General features: G+C 37.3%; 2 protein-coding genes across 5 annotated transcripts; one reads left to right on the top strand and one right to left on the bottom strand.

The window, feature by feature from the left end:
• Positions 1-162: 162 nt before the first annotated feature.
• On the bottom strand, positions 163-16,318 carry LOC128187666 (uncharacterized). Of its 2 annotated transcripts, XM_052858078.1 has the most exons (9): positions 14,478-16,318; positions 11,985-12,153; positions 9,607-9,700; positions 9,277-9,302; positions 8,621-8,701; positions 3,707-3,739; positions 2,695-2,867; positions 2,400-2,459; positions 163-1,694 (listed from the first exon to the last, which is right to left on the bottom strand). In XM_052858078.1, the coding sequence occupies exons 1-9, from the start codon at positions 14,591-14,593 to the stop codon at positions 362-364; spliced, it is 2,085 nt and encodes a 694-aa protein (XP_052714038.1). In that variant the 5' UTR covers positions 14,594-16,318; the 3' UTR covers positions 163-361. The 2 variants fall into 2 exon arrangements, with proteins under 2 accessions (XP_052714038.1, XP_052714040.1); XM_052858080.1 differs by lacking the exon at positions 2,400-2,459 and having other exon boundaries at positions 14,478-16,309.
• On the top strand, positions 2,923-6,079 carry LOC128187669 (fatty acid-binding protein homolog 5-like). 3 transcript variants are annotated; one of them, XM_052858085.1, is made up of 5 exons: positions 2,923-3,318; positions 4,037-4,120; positions 4,614-4,786; positions 4,960-5,073; positions 5,811-6,079. In XM_052858085.1, the coding sequence occupies exons 2-5, from the start codon at positions 4,048-4,050 to the stop codon at positions 5,871-5,873; spliced, it is 423 nt and encodes a 140-aa protein (XP_052714045.1). In that variant the 5' UTR covers positions 2,923-3,318; positions 4,037-4,047; the 3' UTR covers positions 5,874-6,079. The 3 variants fall into 3 exon arrangements, with proteins under 3 accessions (XP_052714045.1, XP_052714044.1, XP_052714043.1); XM_052858084.1 differs by having other exon boundaries at positions 2,924-3,318; positions 4,043-4,120; XM_052858083.1 differs by lacking the exon at positions 2,923-3,318 and adding an exon at positions 3,348-3,490 and having other exon boundaries at positions 4,043-4,120.
• Positions 16,319-18,817: the final 2,499 nt, after the last annotated feature.

Here is an 18,817-nt window from a genome sequence, read left to right on the forward strand (position 1 = left end):
AATTTTGGGAATTTTTAAACTCTAAATGATTTAGTAATGAATTTAGTCGTACAAAAAGGTCGTATGTTAATTAGAATACGTTTGGATTTCTAATAAAGATTTTTAAAATAATTTTATGTGATTTTTTTGGTATGTAAAATATAAAGAAGAATCAAAACAAACGAATTTCTAAACTTTGTGTATTGCGTATAAAGCAAAAATAAACTGTCATATGTTTACACATTCATTTCATAAATTACTCAAGCACTACATACAATAACAATAAATTAATATTAGAACGCTAGAAAAAGTTTCACATTCATTTCTAGTACTCGTGTTTCCTTGTTTCAAATAAGTATCTATTATAGTATAATGGAGTAGATCACACGGCCGTTTTTGGTCTCCGTACTCGTATGCTTCTCATTTTCTTCCGTTTCAAATTTGTTAACGTCTCCTTCTCATTCTCTGATATAGAGTCTCGTCTTTGCGAGTAAAATGTTTTCCCGGGAATCATTCCATTGCGACTGCGCGGTCGCTGCATCCTTTGTGTAGGTGTCGCTGACTTTGGCGGCTGGTGCGCCTGTAGGCCCAGTTTTTCGAAGTCCTTCACAATATCCGGACTAACCGGTGTATCCGGTCTTGGCCGGAGATCCCTGGGTTTACTGGACGACTGACCGCGACTGTAGGTTGCGTTTCCGGACTTGGGTCGACCTAATAACAAGTTATTTGCGTTGATTAGTTTAGCATTATGTTTTATCTGACAAGATTTACACGCGCGTGGTAGGACTTTCATTTGCTGAGGTCTCTCGTCATCAACACGAGGCTGACGCATGCGTTGTTCATATTTGGTCTCTTTACACTGAGACCCAACACAAAATGTTTGTCTACAGTATTCACATACACTGAATTGCACATTTTTCTCGGGACAGTCCCCGGCGCAGGCGGGCTGTAGACACCGGCTACAACACCTGCGGTCGCGTATTACAGGCTTGGCACTTACTGCTCGCTTTGACTTACGGCTAACTTGAGCATATCTTTTATTTTCCCACTCTTCAGTGTCCAACTGAAGGCGTTCTAGTTCTACTAAACGGTCCAAAATTAAGTCTACATTTTCTTTTGCTTTCGCTCGCGTGTGATCCCTCCAATTCCATTTTAACCTTGCCATTTGCCGTAGATCTAGGTCACTAAATGGTTCTGGAATGGGATCGGCGAACTCATAGGGTGGAATGTCCACGTGATCCGCATCGAAGTCGTACTTCCGCCATCCTTTGGATGAATCTGGTACAACAAACGAATCCAGTTTTTCGGGTCTGAGTATTAGATCCGGAACTTCCCGGTTTTTATCGACTTCCGGCTCGTAATCACTGTCTTCGTCGTCAGAACTACTTCCGCTACTTTCATCCTCTGTTTGACTACTTTCGATTCCACTTGTACTGTTATCGTCATCCTTTTCTTTGACTTTTTTACGTTTCTCAGACTTTACATTTTCGTCCTCGTCGTCGTCTTTTTCGGTGTCCGTACCGGGAATGCGATCTCCGAATGTGTGTGGTTTGTAGGAATCACCAATCAAAGAGGATAACACGCGAGGGTTTAAAGAATCGAACGGACCCGGTCTGACGTCACAGGGAGTGTCGGAACGGCGGGCGTTAGCGGGAACCGAGCGAGGCCTGCGCAGTCGCTGTGATTGGCATCTGGAGGGCGGAGGTGTAGGCGCTCTGTAATGGAAAAAATCACATGACGTTAGATGACCTTGGAAGTGATTTACAATCAACTTAATAGATAAATTCATCTCCATATTAAACAATTCAATGTCGCTAATGAATAATTTAAGGGTTCTCTACAAATTGGCTTTTAACTAGGATAATGCATTGATCAAAGTTAGTTTGGTGAAATTCCTGTATGCATGCTAAAACGCTATTAAACTGCACCAAGTCGGCTTAGCCCTTTCATCCGATTATGAACCAACTGCATTCCAGTGGTTTATATTCGAAAAGGAATTGTCATAAATTTGATATCAATAATGCAGGTTCATTTCAAAGTGTGCGTTTTTGTTAAACGAAATAATCGTTCTATAAATTAAAGTTACGTTAATTTCGTGGATCCTCGCAGATAAAAATATTTTTTTCTGTATGCTGTTTCATTGTAGATTTACAAATGCTGCCAGATACTAACTACATGTATGGCAAAGGTGCTCCTAGCTCCTTCATACACAAAACATGCGATAAAGTGTGAGGCTATGAGTGAAATTAGAAATATACCAATTAGTAAACTTTCGCCAAGCCGACAATACAAGGTCCTTGGGATGCAAAGTGCATTAGAATGATCGGTTACTGTGTAGTATAAGGATGCGGCGTCTGAATGATAGAGACAAAGCATCTTGATGATACAGATTACTTCCCCCACAACCAGAGTGCCGTTACCTGACCGAAGGGAGGAATGAACGCGAACGAGAAATCTTTAACTTTGTCAAGTTTCGTGGCCTATTAGTAGAACAATTTTGCTTGCATAGAAAGTTAAAAATCCACACGTTGACTAGAAGTCCTTGGTTTATTGAATTGTTAAAAGAAAGCAAAACAAATATGATGATGATCGTTTATTTCATCTTAATCAACTTTTTATAGATTTTACGTGTCTACATAATTACCATTGTCAATATAAAAAAAATAAAAGGGTTTCCCAGGAATCCCGACTGTGTGATATAAAGAAGAGTCTCACCTTTCCGGTATCACTGGTTGCTGGATTGGTCGACACCTAAGGAATGAGGTCTCCTTCTCGCGGTAGTCCAGCGGGGCCCAGTCCTTGGGCTTAAACGCCTTCAGACTGGCTGCTAGTTGGGACCTGTAGATCTGGGAGCCATTTTCTACAGCAGACGGCTGCTGGTAGAGCTTCTGTCAACACAAGAGACAATATTTAGCAAACCTATTACTTCATCAAAACCGAGTGAAAACTAAATATTAAATGTATATTGTTACAACCTTACACAAATGTATATATAGAATTAATTATGAATACTTTGCATGCGGTGACTTGTAAACTACTGTCCTGGAATGTTCAAGCCAATAAGACGCATACCAGTAACATGTGCTAGTATAAGATACACAAATGCATTGGTCAAACGTGTCTTGTCATCGAATAAACGTTATCACCTGGAAAACGTTGCCATGGTAATTTTAAAGCTTAATTTGCAGGTAGATGTGATACAGTGTTAAAATGTACTGTTTCCCTGCTATGAAAACAAGAAGAGAATCCGTGTTTATTAACACTCAGGTCGTATCAAGAGTCAACGGCTAAAGTCTACTTCAGATAACGTCAGTCCGCCATTATTGATCCCAGCCAAAGGTAAGCCTTAATATTCTACATGTACATGTGTATACTGATTTATTCCCCGTGATTTCCTTGTACATATTTGCAGAGAACTATCAAGCACTGTCGTGTGTTCTTATATGTGACATTTTTGTCATGCCTTTTCAACGACGAAGCAAAGACTACAGCATGTCATGCCACGCCACGTGCAAGTAGACCGGCCATTTGTTTTGACCGCAAGCAGAGAGTTCAAAATCTATTCTACGCTAAGATTAGTCGACTTGCCAGTTATAGAACGGCTTTTGTTAGTAGGAATACATGTTTGCAGTATTGCATGATGGATATAGTAAAGTAGTAAAGTGTTCTGTGTAGAGACATAGAGAGAGCTGTAGACCCAAATAAAAAACCTCCACCCTCCGCTTACCGCTTTTGTCACTGTGTAAGGCAGTTCAAACATCTGTGCAGTAAAAAATGGCAAAGACTTGGTTAATTAATCACGTGTATTTGTGCTTGATTTCATCATAAAATAAAATTGCGAGAGAGTAGTTGCCATACATGTATGTACATATATACATGTATGTAAAAATAATGTAAGTAAAAATAATGTAAGTAAAATTGTATTGCATGAAGGAGAAGCTCCCGTGATTAAGGCAGCTTTTTCTGTATGTCTAGCTGTGATGATAAATTGTGATGTGAAGAAATGTGCGATGCTGTATACGTATAAAGGTATTGATTAGATTCTCCATGTCTTCAGTTACAGTCAAAATGACAAAGGTTCTTGGTCACTGGAAACTCTTCAGCAGCGATGACAAGTGGGATGAGTACATGAGGACTCTTGGTAAGTCATAGATTTACTTTGCAAGTCACAAGTTCACACTTTGCAAGTCACAATATCAGCTGAATTCGGTGAGAATCTTTTACATGTACCGTGTTGTAGTAAGCCCATCAGACCGTTTTCCCAATGGATTCTGTTTGCAACCGTTCTGATTGGAACCAATTCTAATGGTAAAAGTCCTCGTGGACGGAGACCAATACAATAGGAAGGTCACGTCTTTAATCTAAAATCGTTTGTTTTAACTTAGACGAGTTTAAGTGGATTAATTTTCTACCTTCGATTTACGAAAGACAGATTAAGTGTATGGAGTGAATATTAACGATAAGCCAAGGATTAGCGTTCATATTCTGAACTTCATCTATAATTTTGGGGAAAATGGATCGAAATGAATTGATATAAAATATATTTTTATTGGGTAAGCAAAGTCTTTTTTGTAACTATGAATTGCAGAACATGTTGTTTATCGTTCCCGTGATTTTAATCTGAATCGTTTCAGGAATCAATTTTGTTCTGCGGAAAGTCGGGAATAGCATCACAAGCTATGAGGAGATTAAACAAAATGGCGATGATTGGGAACTAAACATCACATCCACGTTTAAAAACGCTCACCTCAAATTTAAGCTAGGGGAAGAATTCGATGAAACGACATTAGATGGTCGTAAATGCAAGGTAATCAATGAAAAAATAAAGATGCATTCAAGTATATTAACACGCACTACTCTTTGGTTGATTTTTTATAAAACCAAACTTTGTTTTGAAGAACTCGCCATTTCGTGCTTGTTTACATGCTTAGAACATGGGTGTTCAAACTTTTTTGAAGCACTCGTCATGTTGTATTTTAGTCAAGGTTCGTTGTTGAGGGGGAGGACCTGGTGCACTATCAGAAGGGGATAAAACCAGGGGAAGTGGACTCCAAGATCACGCGGACTCGCGTGGACGACGAGACTATGACCATTGTGAGTACCATCAAATCTTGGTACCAAAATATATAAAACTCAGAAATATATGTACTATAGTAAGTGAAGGGACGTTATATAGATAAACGGAATCATGCAGCAACGCGGAAGTTTAGTAGAAGCTTGGCCAAGAAAGAGCGAAAAAGCTTTGCCAAAACTGTCACAAAAAATATAACAAGAACCAAAAAGGATGTAAATCGTTCTAATTATCAAACCCAGCATATTTAGTAAGGCTTAGTTTTCAAACTTATAAAGGTGAGATACAGGTAGAGCCTTGCGCCAGAGACCAAAGTTCCTAAGACCTATATAGACTTGTGTCGGAGAGATACACTAGTATGTCTAGGAATCTAGGCTCTGGTGGACATCGCCAGGAACTAGAAACTTATCATTCGTACATGTACACCACTATACGACATCTTATTATAGTCTAAATCTGCTCTTAACTCAAGAGAAAGTCAAGGGTAGAAACATCTACTAATGCCTAGAGAATAAGATGTATACAAACTCTTTTATTAAAACCATTTTAGTTAATTGATAATTGAGCTTGTACTAACTTGTTGAGACAAAATAAAATCAATTTCATCTTCAAAGCATTCAATGTTGCATGTCAAGAATCGCGTGTCATGGTACAGTCTATCTAACATTCACATAAACAAACTCGTGTTGAAACAATGATTTGTTAATGTATCAGGGTTTCAATTACCATAATTACGTCAACGTTTTCTCCTTTTTTTCAGACACTAGAAGCCATCGACAAGAACCTAGTCACTGTTCGTACTTTTAAACGCTACACCCCATAGTGGACTACTAAGTGACTCCTCATTTGCATAATATTTCACTTCGAGCGGAGAAAGTATAAGCCATGACGTCATCAGGCATATGTTTGTCTTGCAGCAAACTTTCATGTTCGTGGGAAAACAATAAAGCACGTACTTTAAAGACAAAACCACAGGATATTTAATTCATAACAGGATCAAAAATAAATCGATTTATTACCTGGGATAAATTTGTATGTGTCATTGTAGCCCAAGCCTTTAAAGGCAACAATGTCCACAACCTATTGCCACAATAACTAGCTTATCCCAAACGGAACCATTTTGGAGGCGAATCACCAATAATTACCGATACTTTTACCATGGTTGTTCCAATAGAAACTTATTAATAATGTATAATTTATCAGTGTAACATCAATTTCAATAATCATGTCATAATTTTTTTTAATTGACATTATCGACCATATCTCGGGCACCTGTTCGATGTTCAGATGTCATATTGCATTTATTAGAACCTGTACCATTTTTAAAGTAGCAAAGATATTAACGGGAATTCTGAGTCTTTTGTCTTGTAACCTGTTTCAAAACGAAATATTTCCTAAAAACCCCACCCAGCGCACGCCAAAAAAATTGTTCAAGAGATGTTTTGCACATTGATATTTAATACCAATACCTAATGCTATCTACAGATGTAATAGAAAAACCTGTGTAAGTCAAGTGAACACTTGACAGAAATCCTACCTGTATGGGCGGCCTTGAAGGGTGGGTAAATTGAGACTGATTCCGTAACTTGTATGTCGCTAAAACACTCCAGGTAAACCGCAAACAGTGGAAGAACTACATGCAGCAAGACAGCTGAACAGCAGCGGAGTGATGCACAAAGCGGGGTCTCTTGTGATAAATATTGTCATTACCTTAATGGTTCTTGTCAGAGAAGAGACAAAATCAATAGGGAGTTACCTCCAAGACTCGCACACACAGAGATAGGTGGCGTGGAGTGCTTTATATTACTTAAAGAAGAGGAAGCTCGTGTTTCCGAACACTTTGTGTAGATAAGATGAAAATTAAAAGACAGAAATCGATGACACAATGCCCTGAATATTGGCTGCGGATATAAATTACATTATCACATTGAAGATAAGAGAAGTTTCTGAAGAGAAGTAATGATAAAATTCAAGTAACGGTAACGTTGCAAAACCATGACAGAAACAATAAGAAGACAAATTGATGATCAAGGTCAAATGATGAAAAGTATCAAGTCTTTGAAACATCAAATATTCTTTAAAGCCTTTTCCACTTCCCTTTTAACATCCTTTATAACTGTTTTACCTTTTGATGACGTCGCCTTTTCCGTTTCTTTTTCAATCGTTTTGTAGCCATGTTTAATTCCTCCACAGATAAAATTAGCATGGTAAAAATATCCTTAGATTGTTTCACAATCAGATGACACAGTTATAAGATTTGGTCCCTGATCGGCGTAACATTAGCTATTGTTCTTGGCTAGATTAAATGTCCCCCGATGACACAGCTGCCGATTTCTGAGTGTTTGGTCGGTGTGTGCTTTATCGTTGCTCTCTGGGTCTTGCAAACCCCTGTATAAAACCCACAAGCACCAGAAACCACGCCGTGTCCACGGGGATTACAAGTATTTAATACGCCGTATCTTATCAACAATACAGTTTTATGAACTCGGATATTTTATAATCTGACCGTGTGGGACTTGAATAGTTCTAGTGCAACGACGTCTGGCTTTAAAGCCCTAGAGAGAGGAAACAATGAAACACACAGAATCAAAAGCCAGGATACCCCCTCTGAAGGGGACATCCGTTTTCCCTGTGAAGTGACTGGTTCTCCTCACAATGATGCTTTTATTAGGACAGAAACACAACCACGTCAATGCACCGAAAATATTAAGATCGAAAAGGGACCATCATACAATAGTATGTTTGTCGATGGTTCAGCAATATGGGTTGTACAATGTGTTTGCCGAGAGTTCATATTAGTCCTGTCTACGTTCGATACGATGAGGTAAAGGCCTTAGGCATCGTTTCCTTGCCGAATATCAATATTATAAGTCAAGTAATTCCGCAGACTTGTTGATTTAATAGATTACAGCTCTTCACCTTGGAGACATTTTGGATACAGAGAATCTACGTGTAAAGTGTTCTTATACTATAAGTTATACGTACCCTGTGATGAAATGACTTGTAAGACATAGTGAATATTAGCTAATTATAAAAGCTTGTAGGAATGACACAAAAAGTGCGAGATATAAAGGCTCAATGTTATCTTTTGTAGTAAAAATCTGCAATAGTTAAATACAAGTAATCGAAAACCGCAAAGATGGTGTAGTCTTATTAAAATGAGGCCTTTATAACTTAATAAACTACATGCAGTCCCCGTTATAACCGTGTGTAATCTTAACCCTTATATAAATCCATAAATTCCTTTCTCGATACGTTTACATTTACGGGAAACTTTTTTAAATGCCGCGGTTTCCATTCGTTTTACATGGTATATACATATCCCTTTTATTCGTTCATATCGGGACAATGCAAGCTATATGTCTGGTTTGTTTACATAGCAACGAAAGTTCAGAGTCAATTAGCAGTACACGATTGTACACGTGTTATTGTTTACTTTCACATTTACCTTAATAATAAATGTATATTTTGAGCCAATTTAAGGTAACCCGACTAGTGTTGTGAGATTTGACAGATTACAGATAATTTTCAAGAAAGATAACTCCGAATGAATTGAGTAAAACTTTTTACCTGGTAGGCCGAGGTCCTAAACTTGTTCCGTAGGTTCATGTTGACATCCCTCACCTGGTCTGTGAGCTTCTTAAACTCCACCTGATCATTGGTAGACCAAATTAATGAGTCCAATGTATCTTTAAAATCGTAATCCATTACAACTTCTTATCGTCTAGTAAATCGACACAGCCATTGACAAATCAAAGGACCACAGGAGCGAAGCGGACATGTGTTAGGGCAATACACAAGGGCATATCACACTCTGATTTTAATTCCGACACGTGTAAAATACTGCAATAGTCCCGAGTAAAACTCGCCGTCACTAGGCATAAAAACAATGGCGACTCCTCAAAACCCACTTTTACCTTGAGCTCGGCATAACGTTTTAAATGCCAGCCCCGAGTCCTTGTTCAACACAGATAGGTTTAGCTAACTTCAGTACGGATAATGGAATTTTAATTAAAGTTTAAATGCATTAAGAGTTTTTGAGTCTTTGTGGCAGATTTGAAGAACATTTGCCCCCCTTTGTTAGGTAGGATAATTTGCTAAGTTGCTTTTGATTGGTGTGAATGCCTTCCTGATTGCCCTAACGAAACGATATGGATTTTTCCAAACTTTCAAAAGAACTTTAAATGTATAAGTACTTATTATGATGTCTGCGAGGGAATATTTACCTTAGATAGCCTGCATAAATTCTCATCTGAAAAACACACCAGAAAGAGCTATTATATATCAGTGATTTGTTTGTGGGAAATCAATTTTAGTCGCGTGCAATTGAATTAAATTCGGTGAAATACATATCTCTGTTGCGAAACAGTAGAACCACTGTTTTCCGATATTGCTAAAAACACCTTTTAATGAAAACGAGCTAAATATATAAGTACTAAAACACGACAGTGAATTTTTAAAAAATAGCTAAAGATAATTTGCTAAAAGAAAATTCTTCCTATGATCTTTTAAAATATTGTATATATTTATTTATATTTTCTAAGCGAAAGACTTACAGTTTTGATCGTTTTTGACGGCTTCCGGGATGTCGCCGGGGTGGTCCTGGGATTCTAGATCACTTGGGGCCCATCCGATGTACTTCAGAGTAGCCTGAAAAGGTAACCAAATCAAATCAAATTGGAAAACAACTTGTCAAAAACATATACATGCATGTACATTATAACTAGTTGTAGGGGGTTACTTTTCCCTTTGTCCTACAGGTTTGCCCCCCCCCCCCCCCCTTAACGTATGAGGATGATTTCTGTGGTCACTTACCTGTCTGTAGAAGCCGAGACCCCAATAAAGCGCTGACAAAGCACTGATTCGTGTATTAAACAGTGATCAGAACTCGATGAAACAACAGGGGCAGCCCATTAGGGTTCCTATGGCACCTTACAACTTTGCATTTTAACAGTCGACATGAATAAAGATGAGATGGATCTTCACAGTAAAAAGACACTGGAGTTCGCCCAAAATGAATAAACCCCGGATTTTAGAATCAAGTAATATATTCGTGTTCAATAAACGCCAACATTCACCCATCGCGTACCCCGCGTTCGTATATACACGTGTACACATGCATATTATTTATAATTGGCAAAGGACACTAGTGCTTGTAAATGTCGCATTGTTGACAGTTGTAAATCATAATCGGTGGAGTTTGTATTAACTGGCTTTAAAACATGTCCATGTGATCTAAATTTTCTATCAAGACAAATAAGTAATATATCTATATCAATAAAAAAAATATATGAATAAGAAATCAAAGCAGTCAAACCAAGATCTTTTCATGGACTGAGGTACAATATACTGGTACATGTATGTCATGAATTAAAAAAAAACCAGATAAAGCAAACGGGTTGATAAATTTTACCAGGACACTCATGTAAATGCTTTGATATCATCCTTTACGGAGATAAAAAATTATTTTCCTGAAAATTTTATCGCGATGAGTAGTCTCTAATAATCATTTCTCTCTTCTCACACGAACATTATTGATGTAGATACCAATATATGAGGTGTGGACTCATAATACTTCAATTTCATTAATCCGGATAATTTACCTTCCGCACAATTTTCAATTGGATATATTGGGAACCGATTTTTGAAATGTGTGTTCATAAAACGTAAAATTGAGTCTCCACTGTATACTTATCGGTGTTGTGATGTTTAGTGTGTTAATTACATGTAATTTTAAAAACCATTTATTCCAAACTTTTTCATACATATAAGAATGTTTTATTGGTATTAAGTTAATCATATTATAAATGATTCGTATTTGTAACATTTATCGTGAGTCGTAAGGTCTATTGTAAAACCCTCGACATAACGTTGCTAACACACAAGGTTGACTTGATTCTGCAATAACATATGGCTGGGACTTTGATCATGACAAGGTGACTTCCCTCTTGATCAGCAATATGACACCAGAATCGGGGATTTGTATATTTGTCAAACTTTGCTTTGAGATTTAAAATTCAGAATCGAAACATGTTCACTTTCGGAGACAAGTCAAAACTGAGACGGCAAAGCAAGCAATTCACCAAAAACGTCAAATATTGATACAGCAGATTTCTGTATCTTTTTTAAAATGTCAAAAATGTTTAAAGACTTTAAACTGGGCTAGATCTAGGGATAAAAAAATGTGATTGAAGTCTTACTAGAATATCACAAGTACAAGGCTCGAGACTTTTGAAGAAGTTTGTAATTTATATGAACTTAATCTTATAAAAAATCTATTCGGTTATCGGGGTTGACTTCAGGACAGAGCGAGAAACTTGGCAACTTTGTTACGTCTCGGGACTCCAAGAGACAAGGGAGAAATCTGTAGTCATTGTCACTTCACCAGCGCCTCCAAAGATTAATATCATTTCAAATTGAAAGTACTTTCACTACTGAGCTTTTGATAAAAGAAGGCAGGCATTTTATTATAACAATGGTCATTGTTTGCAGACTCCGCTGTAACCGTCTTTACACTAACATGATATATTTGACATGCATTCTAAATGATTTTTTTGAGTGTTCTAAGCAGCAGAGGCCCTTTATATCTTTTTTTTCTACAATTGTTACAAAGTATTCCTCACCGGATAGTGTGAATTAAAAACCCGTTGCTAATCCTAGATATGAAAGTTAATGGAATTGAAATGCTTTTCTCGAGGTTTAGCGATAAAGATTGTATGAAAATATCGATAAAGTGTCTTATAAAAAGTATTTAAGTCTAATCCAATCAGGGTATTCAAACTTTGTACATACTGAAGGGTTTTAAACTTCTCTTCTTCTTTTTTAATTCAGAACGTTCTTCTTTGCAAGATTTATTAATTTTGTTGTCCAAAAATAAATATTCTTTATATCTTGTCAAACATCAACTACCTGCATTGAGAGAAATTTTCCTTACCGGATCTAGGCGAGAAAAAGCAGTGTGCCCGACCATGCTGTCATCCGAGTCCGGAGTTTCCGTGAAATACCCGCCTTCCGGTCCACAGTTCTCAGTGGAACAGCAGACGATGACACTGTCTTGGAGCACTTTCTCGCGGTGGGTTCTCACACCATCTCCTCGACTGGGCCTGTGTTTAGAAAAACGAGAAAGGCGGTATAGTATCATCCGGGGATTAGGATGGCCCTTTCTGTTCATCATCCCCTCGTGAAAGGAAGGATCAGACGACATAATGCTGATGTATACCCACGCTGTGATAAAGCGCTCCGAGGTCCGGAAGCAACGATCTTAGTCCATTGTTAAATGTACGTCTTACTAATAGACAATCAACTTAAAATCTTTCGTATTAAGAATAAAAAATAAATGATGCAGGCGCAAGCAAATGGTTCCTTTAAAATCCCAGTTGATATCAGTGTTAGAGTAATTTTTAAAACCATCCACACTGAATATATAACATGATGGAACACTCGCGTAAAGTTTCACAACTTCAAAAGAAATCGATACATTAAATTACACGCCACTCTCCAATTTAAGGCATTAAGGCTGAATTTATGAATTACATTATGACTTCAATTTGTCCTATCATACGTAGATCAAAATTCATTGTCCTCCAAAAATAAATGAAAATGTTATCGACTTTTCAGTAGTATCTATAAAGAAACCAATAATCTCGCGACAACTTAGATTCCAAGAGAAAACAATCGTTAAATTTTAAGAGCTCTGTTATTTCTCCGCAGGTGAAAAAAGACAAACACTCGGAATACAGATCGAAGGTAGTGAATAGGTAAGATTATTACCTACATATTTACACTCGTCAGGAAGAAACAGAGCGAGGGGACACATTGAACAACTTGAACACAATGGCGTATTTAGGACACGTGTGTCGGAAACCAAACACAATTAGCTACTGTGTCCGGGCCTTGTTTTGGTTAGAGCTTGGTAACATTTAATGATGAGGTAACAAATATATGACCATCGTCAATAAACACTCTAAGCTTATTCAATAACGGATATACGCAAGCGGTTGCTGCAAGGACTAAAAAATCACTGCTTTAATAGGTCAAAGTTGAGTAAACCGATATCAAGAAATATTTTTTTAAGACCAAACTCATGTTGGAGTTAGACAATAGAGTTGGGGCAATAGGGGGATAAAAAGGTCAATTATACCTTCAAGTATGTACTCAACAAATATTTCTCCAACTTATGATAGATACTCATTGTAAAGATTTGGATATCTATACAAAAAAACCAATCAGAAAATCAAACATGGCAACTCAAGTTCTACAAGTTCAAAGGCGAAGTCAACACAAGATCCTGTACATTTTAATATCTATGTTAAATGATATTTGTTTATTGTCCAAGATCGTGTGAGGTATCGATACAAACAATGTTGTGAAATATTTTCAGTCAATTTATCAAAAAAGTAGTTCTTTCTCCCAATTCCCCCCTCTCTCTTATTCTCTCTCGTGAGATAGAAAGAGAGAGAGGAGTTCAACTAGAAAGCATTCTTTTAATAAGCGCGTTAATAATCGCATTAAAATTAAATCTTGACATCAGAGATAACGATTCTAGGGAAGACAAGCGATTGATTTGGTCAGAATTTAGGTCCAGAAAAAAACCCCCAGGAAGAGTTCAGTGATAACTTCAATATCTTTTAAACTTGAACTTTACCTTTAATAATTTAAGGTTTTTTTTTTTGTTTTTTTGTTTTTTTTTTTTAGGAAAAAAGTAACAGAAATTTGTGATAGCTTGTCTAGACTGTCAAAATTTTAAAAAGTAGAGAAAATCGGTATTTTATATCAGCTCTGTCACAGTTACAATATCCAAAAACGAATTAAAGTTCCGTAGTAGAAAATACCCATACTTGTAAATCGTGTAAATATAAAATGGCATTAGATTTATATCTATGGAAAATCAAATTTTCAACTTCATTTATTGCAATTTTCGACTCTGATTTTTTTTTTTAATTGGATGTTTCGTAAAAATATTAAATCGCACGTAGATATAAAAAATACAACTGATTCATATTACTTGCGTTGAACAGGATTTCAATAAATGAAATAAATTAAAATTTTCACATAAAATATTTTCTACCAGTTGCAAAGGTGGGGGGGGGGGGGGGGGTGTTAATGCACAGTTTGTTGAGTGTTTAAACCTTTATAAATACTGTCTTACAAAGCAACGAAGACGGTAATATCAATTAAATTGATAAGATGTTGGTTAACATTTCTTGCCGTGAAAGAGAGTTCCTTTTAACAAACTTTGGAATTGAAATCACTTAAAATTACATTAAATTAAAAATACTATAAATATTCAATTAAAGCACAGTGACCCTTTTTCTGAAACCACTACCACCATTCCATATTCTTTTAATATTGGTCTTTATGTACGTGCAACAGTGCGAGGTGTAATCGACCACAGGTATTGTAGATGGTGAGTAGCTTTGCTACCTACCGTGGCGGTTTGTCCCCGGACCCTGGGTCTTGGTCACCGAACGTCCAGAAATCCCGGTACGCAGTGGTCGTGAGAGCGTTCGAAAGCAATTCTCCACACATGTACATGGACCCCATATCAACCTAACTGTACGCCATCTCACAAAACCCTATATAGAGTCACCACAGAAATAAATATCTCCATTCTAAAGCTAGTCCCGCGCTGTCTTAAATGGCGATTACATCAACTTAATGTCGTTTAAAAGATTCATATATGACCCTCTTTGCATTTATTACATACCCTCTCTCGTATATCATACATTTGGAATAATTGGGTCCCACTTCATTCAAATAAATTACTCAAGCTGCACTTTAATAATTTAGAGATTCTGCGATTCTTTGTGGAATAATCCTCCTAAGGTCTGAAGGTATTAGTCAATTTAAAAGACTTAGAATCGTCACTCATTGGTCAGTTACACTTGCAGTTGACATAGATTTCTTCTAGTGGACAATGATTTAAAGTCAAGCCAATCAAATCCTTCAACACGCAAACACTTTCTTTCATTCCTCTTTCTTCTTTTCTGTCGATAATGCGTATATTAGTACAGGATTTAATTTGTAAAGAAAACAATATCTTTCGAATCTCCAGAACATGCTACGGTTCCGTCGCCTCCACTGGATGATTGCGTATACGGCAGCAATGCTGCTTGAGAAATGAACCCGATGTCTAGTGAATGTCTAAGAACTTCACAAGATTTAGATCTAGCACTTATCCCGTTCTGTTTCTTGCAAGAAGTGGATGGCATTACGGGTGAGTGCACGAGGACTTTCCATTGGCTTTCTTCAGGGTCGTTATCTCCAATCAATACTTCCGTTTATAAGCCCTCCGAAGAAATCCCGTGTGACAGCTTCGGCTTCGGACATTTTTTATCGAGACACTTGGCCGTGATATTTACGTGCTTTAAGATTATGTTCTCTTGGTAACTATATCTTTTCGGAATTTTAAGAGATCACTTGAAAGGTTTTGTCCAGTAATTAATCAGAATGAAGCACGTAGTAAAAAAGTTGAAGGACGCTGTGATCCCTGGACGGAGTCCATGAGGTCCTCGTGATATCAGTTCCCAGACACAGCCAAGAAGTCGGATAAAACGGAGGGCTCTCAAAAGAAATAAATCCCGCTAAAACATAGTCAGAAAACTTGATCCGATTAAAATCTTCTTTTACAAACAGAACACTGACTTCCGGGAGCCCTTTTTATACTTGTTTTATGACATCGTCCATACCTATTAATTGGCTAAAAGGAGATCTTCTATCCAATGAAAACATTTCTCTTACATCCTACGGTATCTAAAGTAATTCGTTTGTTCTTGTATGCGGTACTTAAAAGGTAAATTTATCTGTTCAAAGCCTGTGTATCCGTGTCCGGGGTTAGAACAAAACCATTTCTTTTAATGCTTTAAACCCTTTACACCACCAAAAAAACACATCAAAATGATTTCTCCTAAATGGATTGAAAGTTTAAGATAAGTGTCAACATCAAATTATAAATCTCGTTAAAGTCTCGGAATGACTTTAATTACACCAAGGATCGCGCGGAGTCCCGGTTCTTTGAAGCCAAGGGCTGCAATGGAGATTTGGCATGCTCGTCAAACAGGGCGTTTTTTCTCAACCCCGAGACACACTGGATGAGCAAATAGAGTCCGTGACAGGCCACCGAATTCAAAAAAGGTCACACCAAGAGTTATTGTAAGCTAGGCGACAACAAATGAACGTGGGCAAAAGTGGGTCACATGTTGCTCACCATCATGGCTTTCTCTGATGATGATGTTTCTCTTGTTGCTGCCGAAAAATACGCAACACGCGGGAATTAGAACAGCGGGGTTGACGAAATATACATGCCCAAAATAATAACAACATAAATATGCATGTATGTAAACAAAGCTGACCCTCGGGACCTACCTGCTTTGAGCGCCCTTATTCTGTGCTTGATGCAATGAGTGCAATCAGATACAGAAACATTTGATACGAACGAGATAAGAAGATCGGGCGATAGCAGGCCTTTGTAGCAGTCCGTCTTTGAAGGCAATTATTCCAAACACTCTACAGGACACTGTGACAACAGTCAGTTTAAACATTACCCAAGTAAAGACTGTTAGGAAATGGGGCCGATTCAGTTACAGATATCTCGTTTATTCTCTTTCTGACAGTAATTTGAGGTCTTTCTGGGATCTCAACTCACGACTTTAACCATTGCACCAATACACAAGTGTCCAACCGTACGCCGCCACAATACCTCAGTAGATCACTTGCACTGTTCCTTTGTTTTGGAGTCCTCGCTCTTTTGGTTTTTAAAGTTAAAGCGGCACACACCAAAGTATTAATTGCTTTTGATGTGTTAAACAAAGGTGTCATGTTCCATATTTTGTTTCCTATTCAAACTTTGTCATACTTATAAGTGGGGGTGGGGGGGGGGGTACTTGTATACTTTTGTCCTGGTTCATTTTAAAGTTAACTCGATGACAAGTAATGATTTGTACATTGGTAAAAAATACAATGTTATCGTTTTATTGAACAATAAGATACATGTAAGTATTAAATACACCTTAAATATACAAATGGATTATTTGTAATACTCTGCCAAATGCCAGAAATCAGGCACAATTGCAGCGATCTATAAATAGATCTGATTGAAAACAATCATTTAATCTGCTGCAATCTGTACTTACTATGTCATCCTGGCAATTTAAATATCTTGGACACCGTTCTCTGTTGATAAATGAACTAATGGAACATCTTAATCAAATATTAGTGGTAATGAAACAATGGAGATTTCCACCTGTCTGTTAATCTTGTAGCATTACAATGTACTTTGATGAACAGTTAAATCGGAAATCGAGAACAATCATTCTAAATTATTGAGACGATACCTTCTTGATCTGTTTAAATTATAACATTCACTACAATTAAAGCATTTCAAAAGACTAACGAAACAATACCATTATACTTACCATTTGGTATTTTCCTTGGTATTTATTTAATGCACAAGAGTCCAATATTCATATTCAAATATAAGAATTTAAATTGTCGACCTGTTATATCCCAAAGAGCGACTGCTCGGCCCAATCATTGGAAGCGCAACAATGCTAGCATTACCACAAAAGGGCCGCTCACAATCTGCGCTGGATTAGGAACATATACAACAAATGTCATTTCAGAACTGGAAAGCTTTTTTGCAGATTGTATTATACATTTCTTATAGTCTGAACATTTTAAAGTCTTTGAATTCAGAATGAAATGACGGTCAACACACCCTTGCTCAGCCGCGCTAGCATGTTGAGTTTATTTACCGAACAGTTTCAGACTGAGAGAGTGGTTACTATAGCAGATGCTTTTGACAAATTGCTGTCTCATAATGAAATATGAAGTGATTTATCGGTATTGGATAAAGCAGGGCTGTAAAACAGATTGTGTCATTAATTAATATCTTTTCATTGAGATACCAAAACTCGATAGAACATTCAGAAACGAATGACGTCACGGTTCTATAGCAAGACTTAAACGAAACCCGGGATCGTCGAGGGACCTTACTTTTTAATTCTCCTCGGATTTCTGGGTCTAAGATTGTGTCCCCTATCCCTGTCATAACAGTATCCCTGGCGATGTCCCCCCGTGGAGTAGATCCATTAATTTAGGACTAACTGTCAGGAAAAGGTTCCTTGGGATACACCTAGGTCAGGATCAGCAAATCCAACTCAGGATGAGTCCCACAACTAATCGGTATGACCCCAAGGGCAATCGGTTGGTAAAATACGATCTCAAAACGTTTATACGTTTAACCAAGCTTAACATATGAAATGTACATACTTTAACCTAAATTGTAGATAACCAACCAAAAATGATGGAACCCGTGAAAATACATTGTAATCACTATCATACAAGTTTGCGCAAAAAGAAGATAATCGGCAAATTTTCCAAAGTCATATTGATTAGAATCATCTCCGTGGGAATTTTAGCAATACAAATCGTATCTACCCAAAAACTGTTTTCATCGTTAGAACAAAATAGACAGTTATTGATGATAATAGCATACCTGTACTCTCCCTGTGTGATCACGTGTCACGGAAAACGGGGGCACACAAGAATGGAGGTATTCTACTCCGATAAAGCCCTGATTTCTATTCTGATTAAGATCGTTGTCATTTTATGCTTAATGTAACTTTGATTTAGCAATCACATATTAAATTTTGACAGACTTTGTACCCGGGGAATTGAATGATTTTTAAACGTCAAGAAGAAATCAATGGAGACGTCTTTCACATTCATGAGTCGCCGGCCATTAAGGCCCCTGGATTAGGACACAAG

This window comes from Crassostrea angulata, chromosome 6, assembly GCF_025612915.1.
Source record: "Crassostrea angulata isolate pt1a10 chromosome 6, ASM2561291v2, whole genome shotgun sequence".
Classification (NCBI taxonomy): Eukaryota; Metazoa; Mollusca; class Bivalvia; order Ostreida; family Ostreidae; genus Magallana; species Magallana angulata.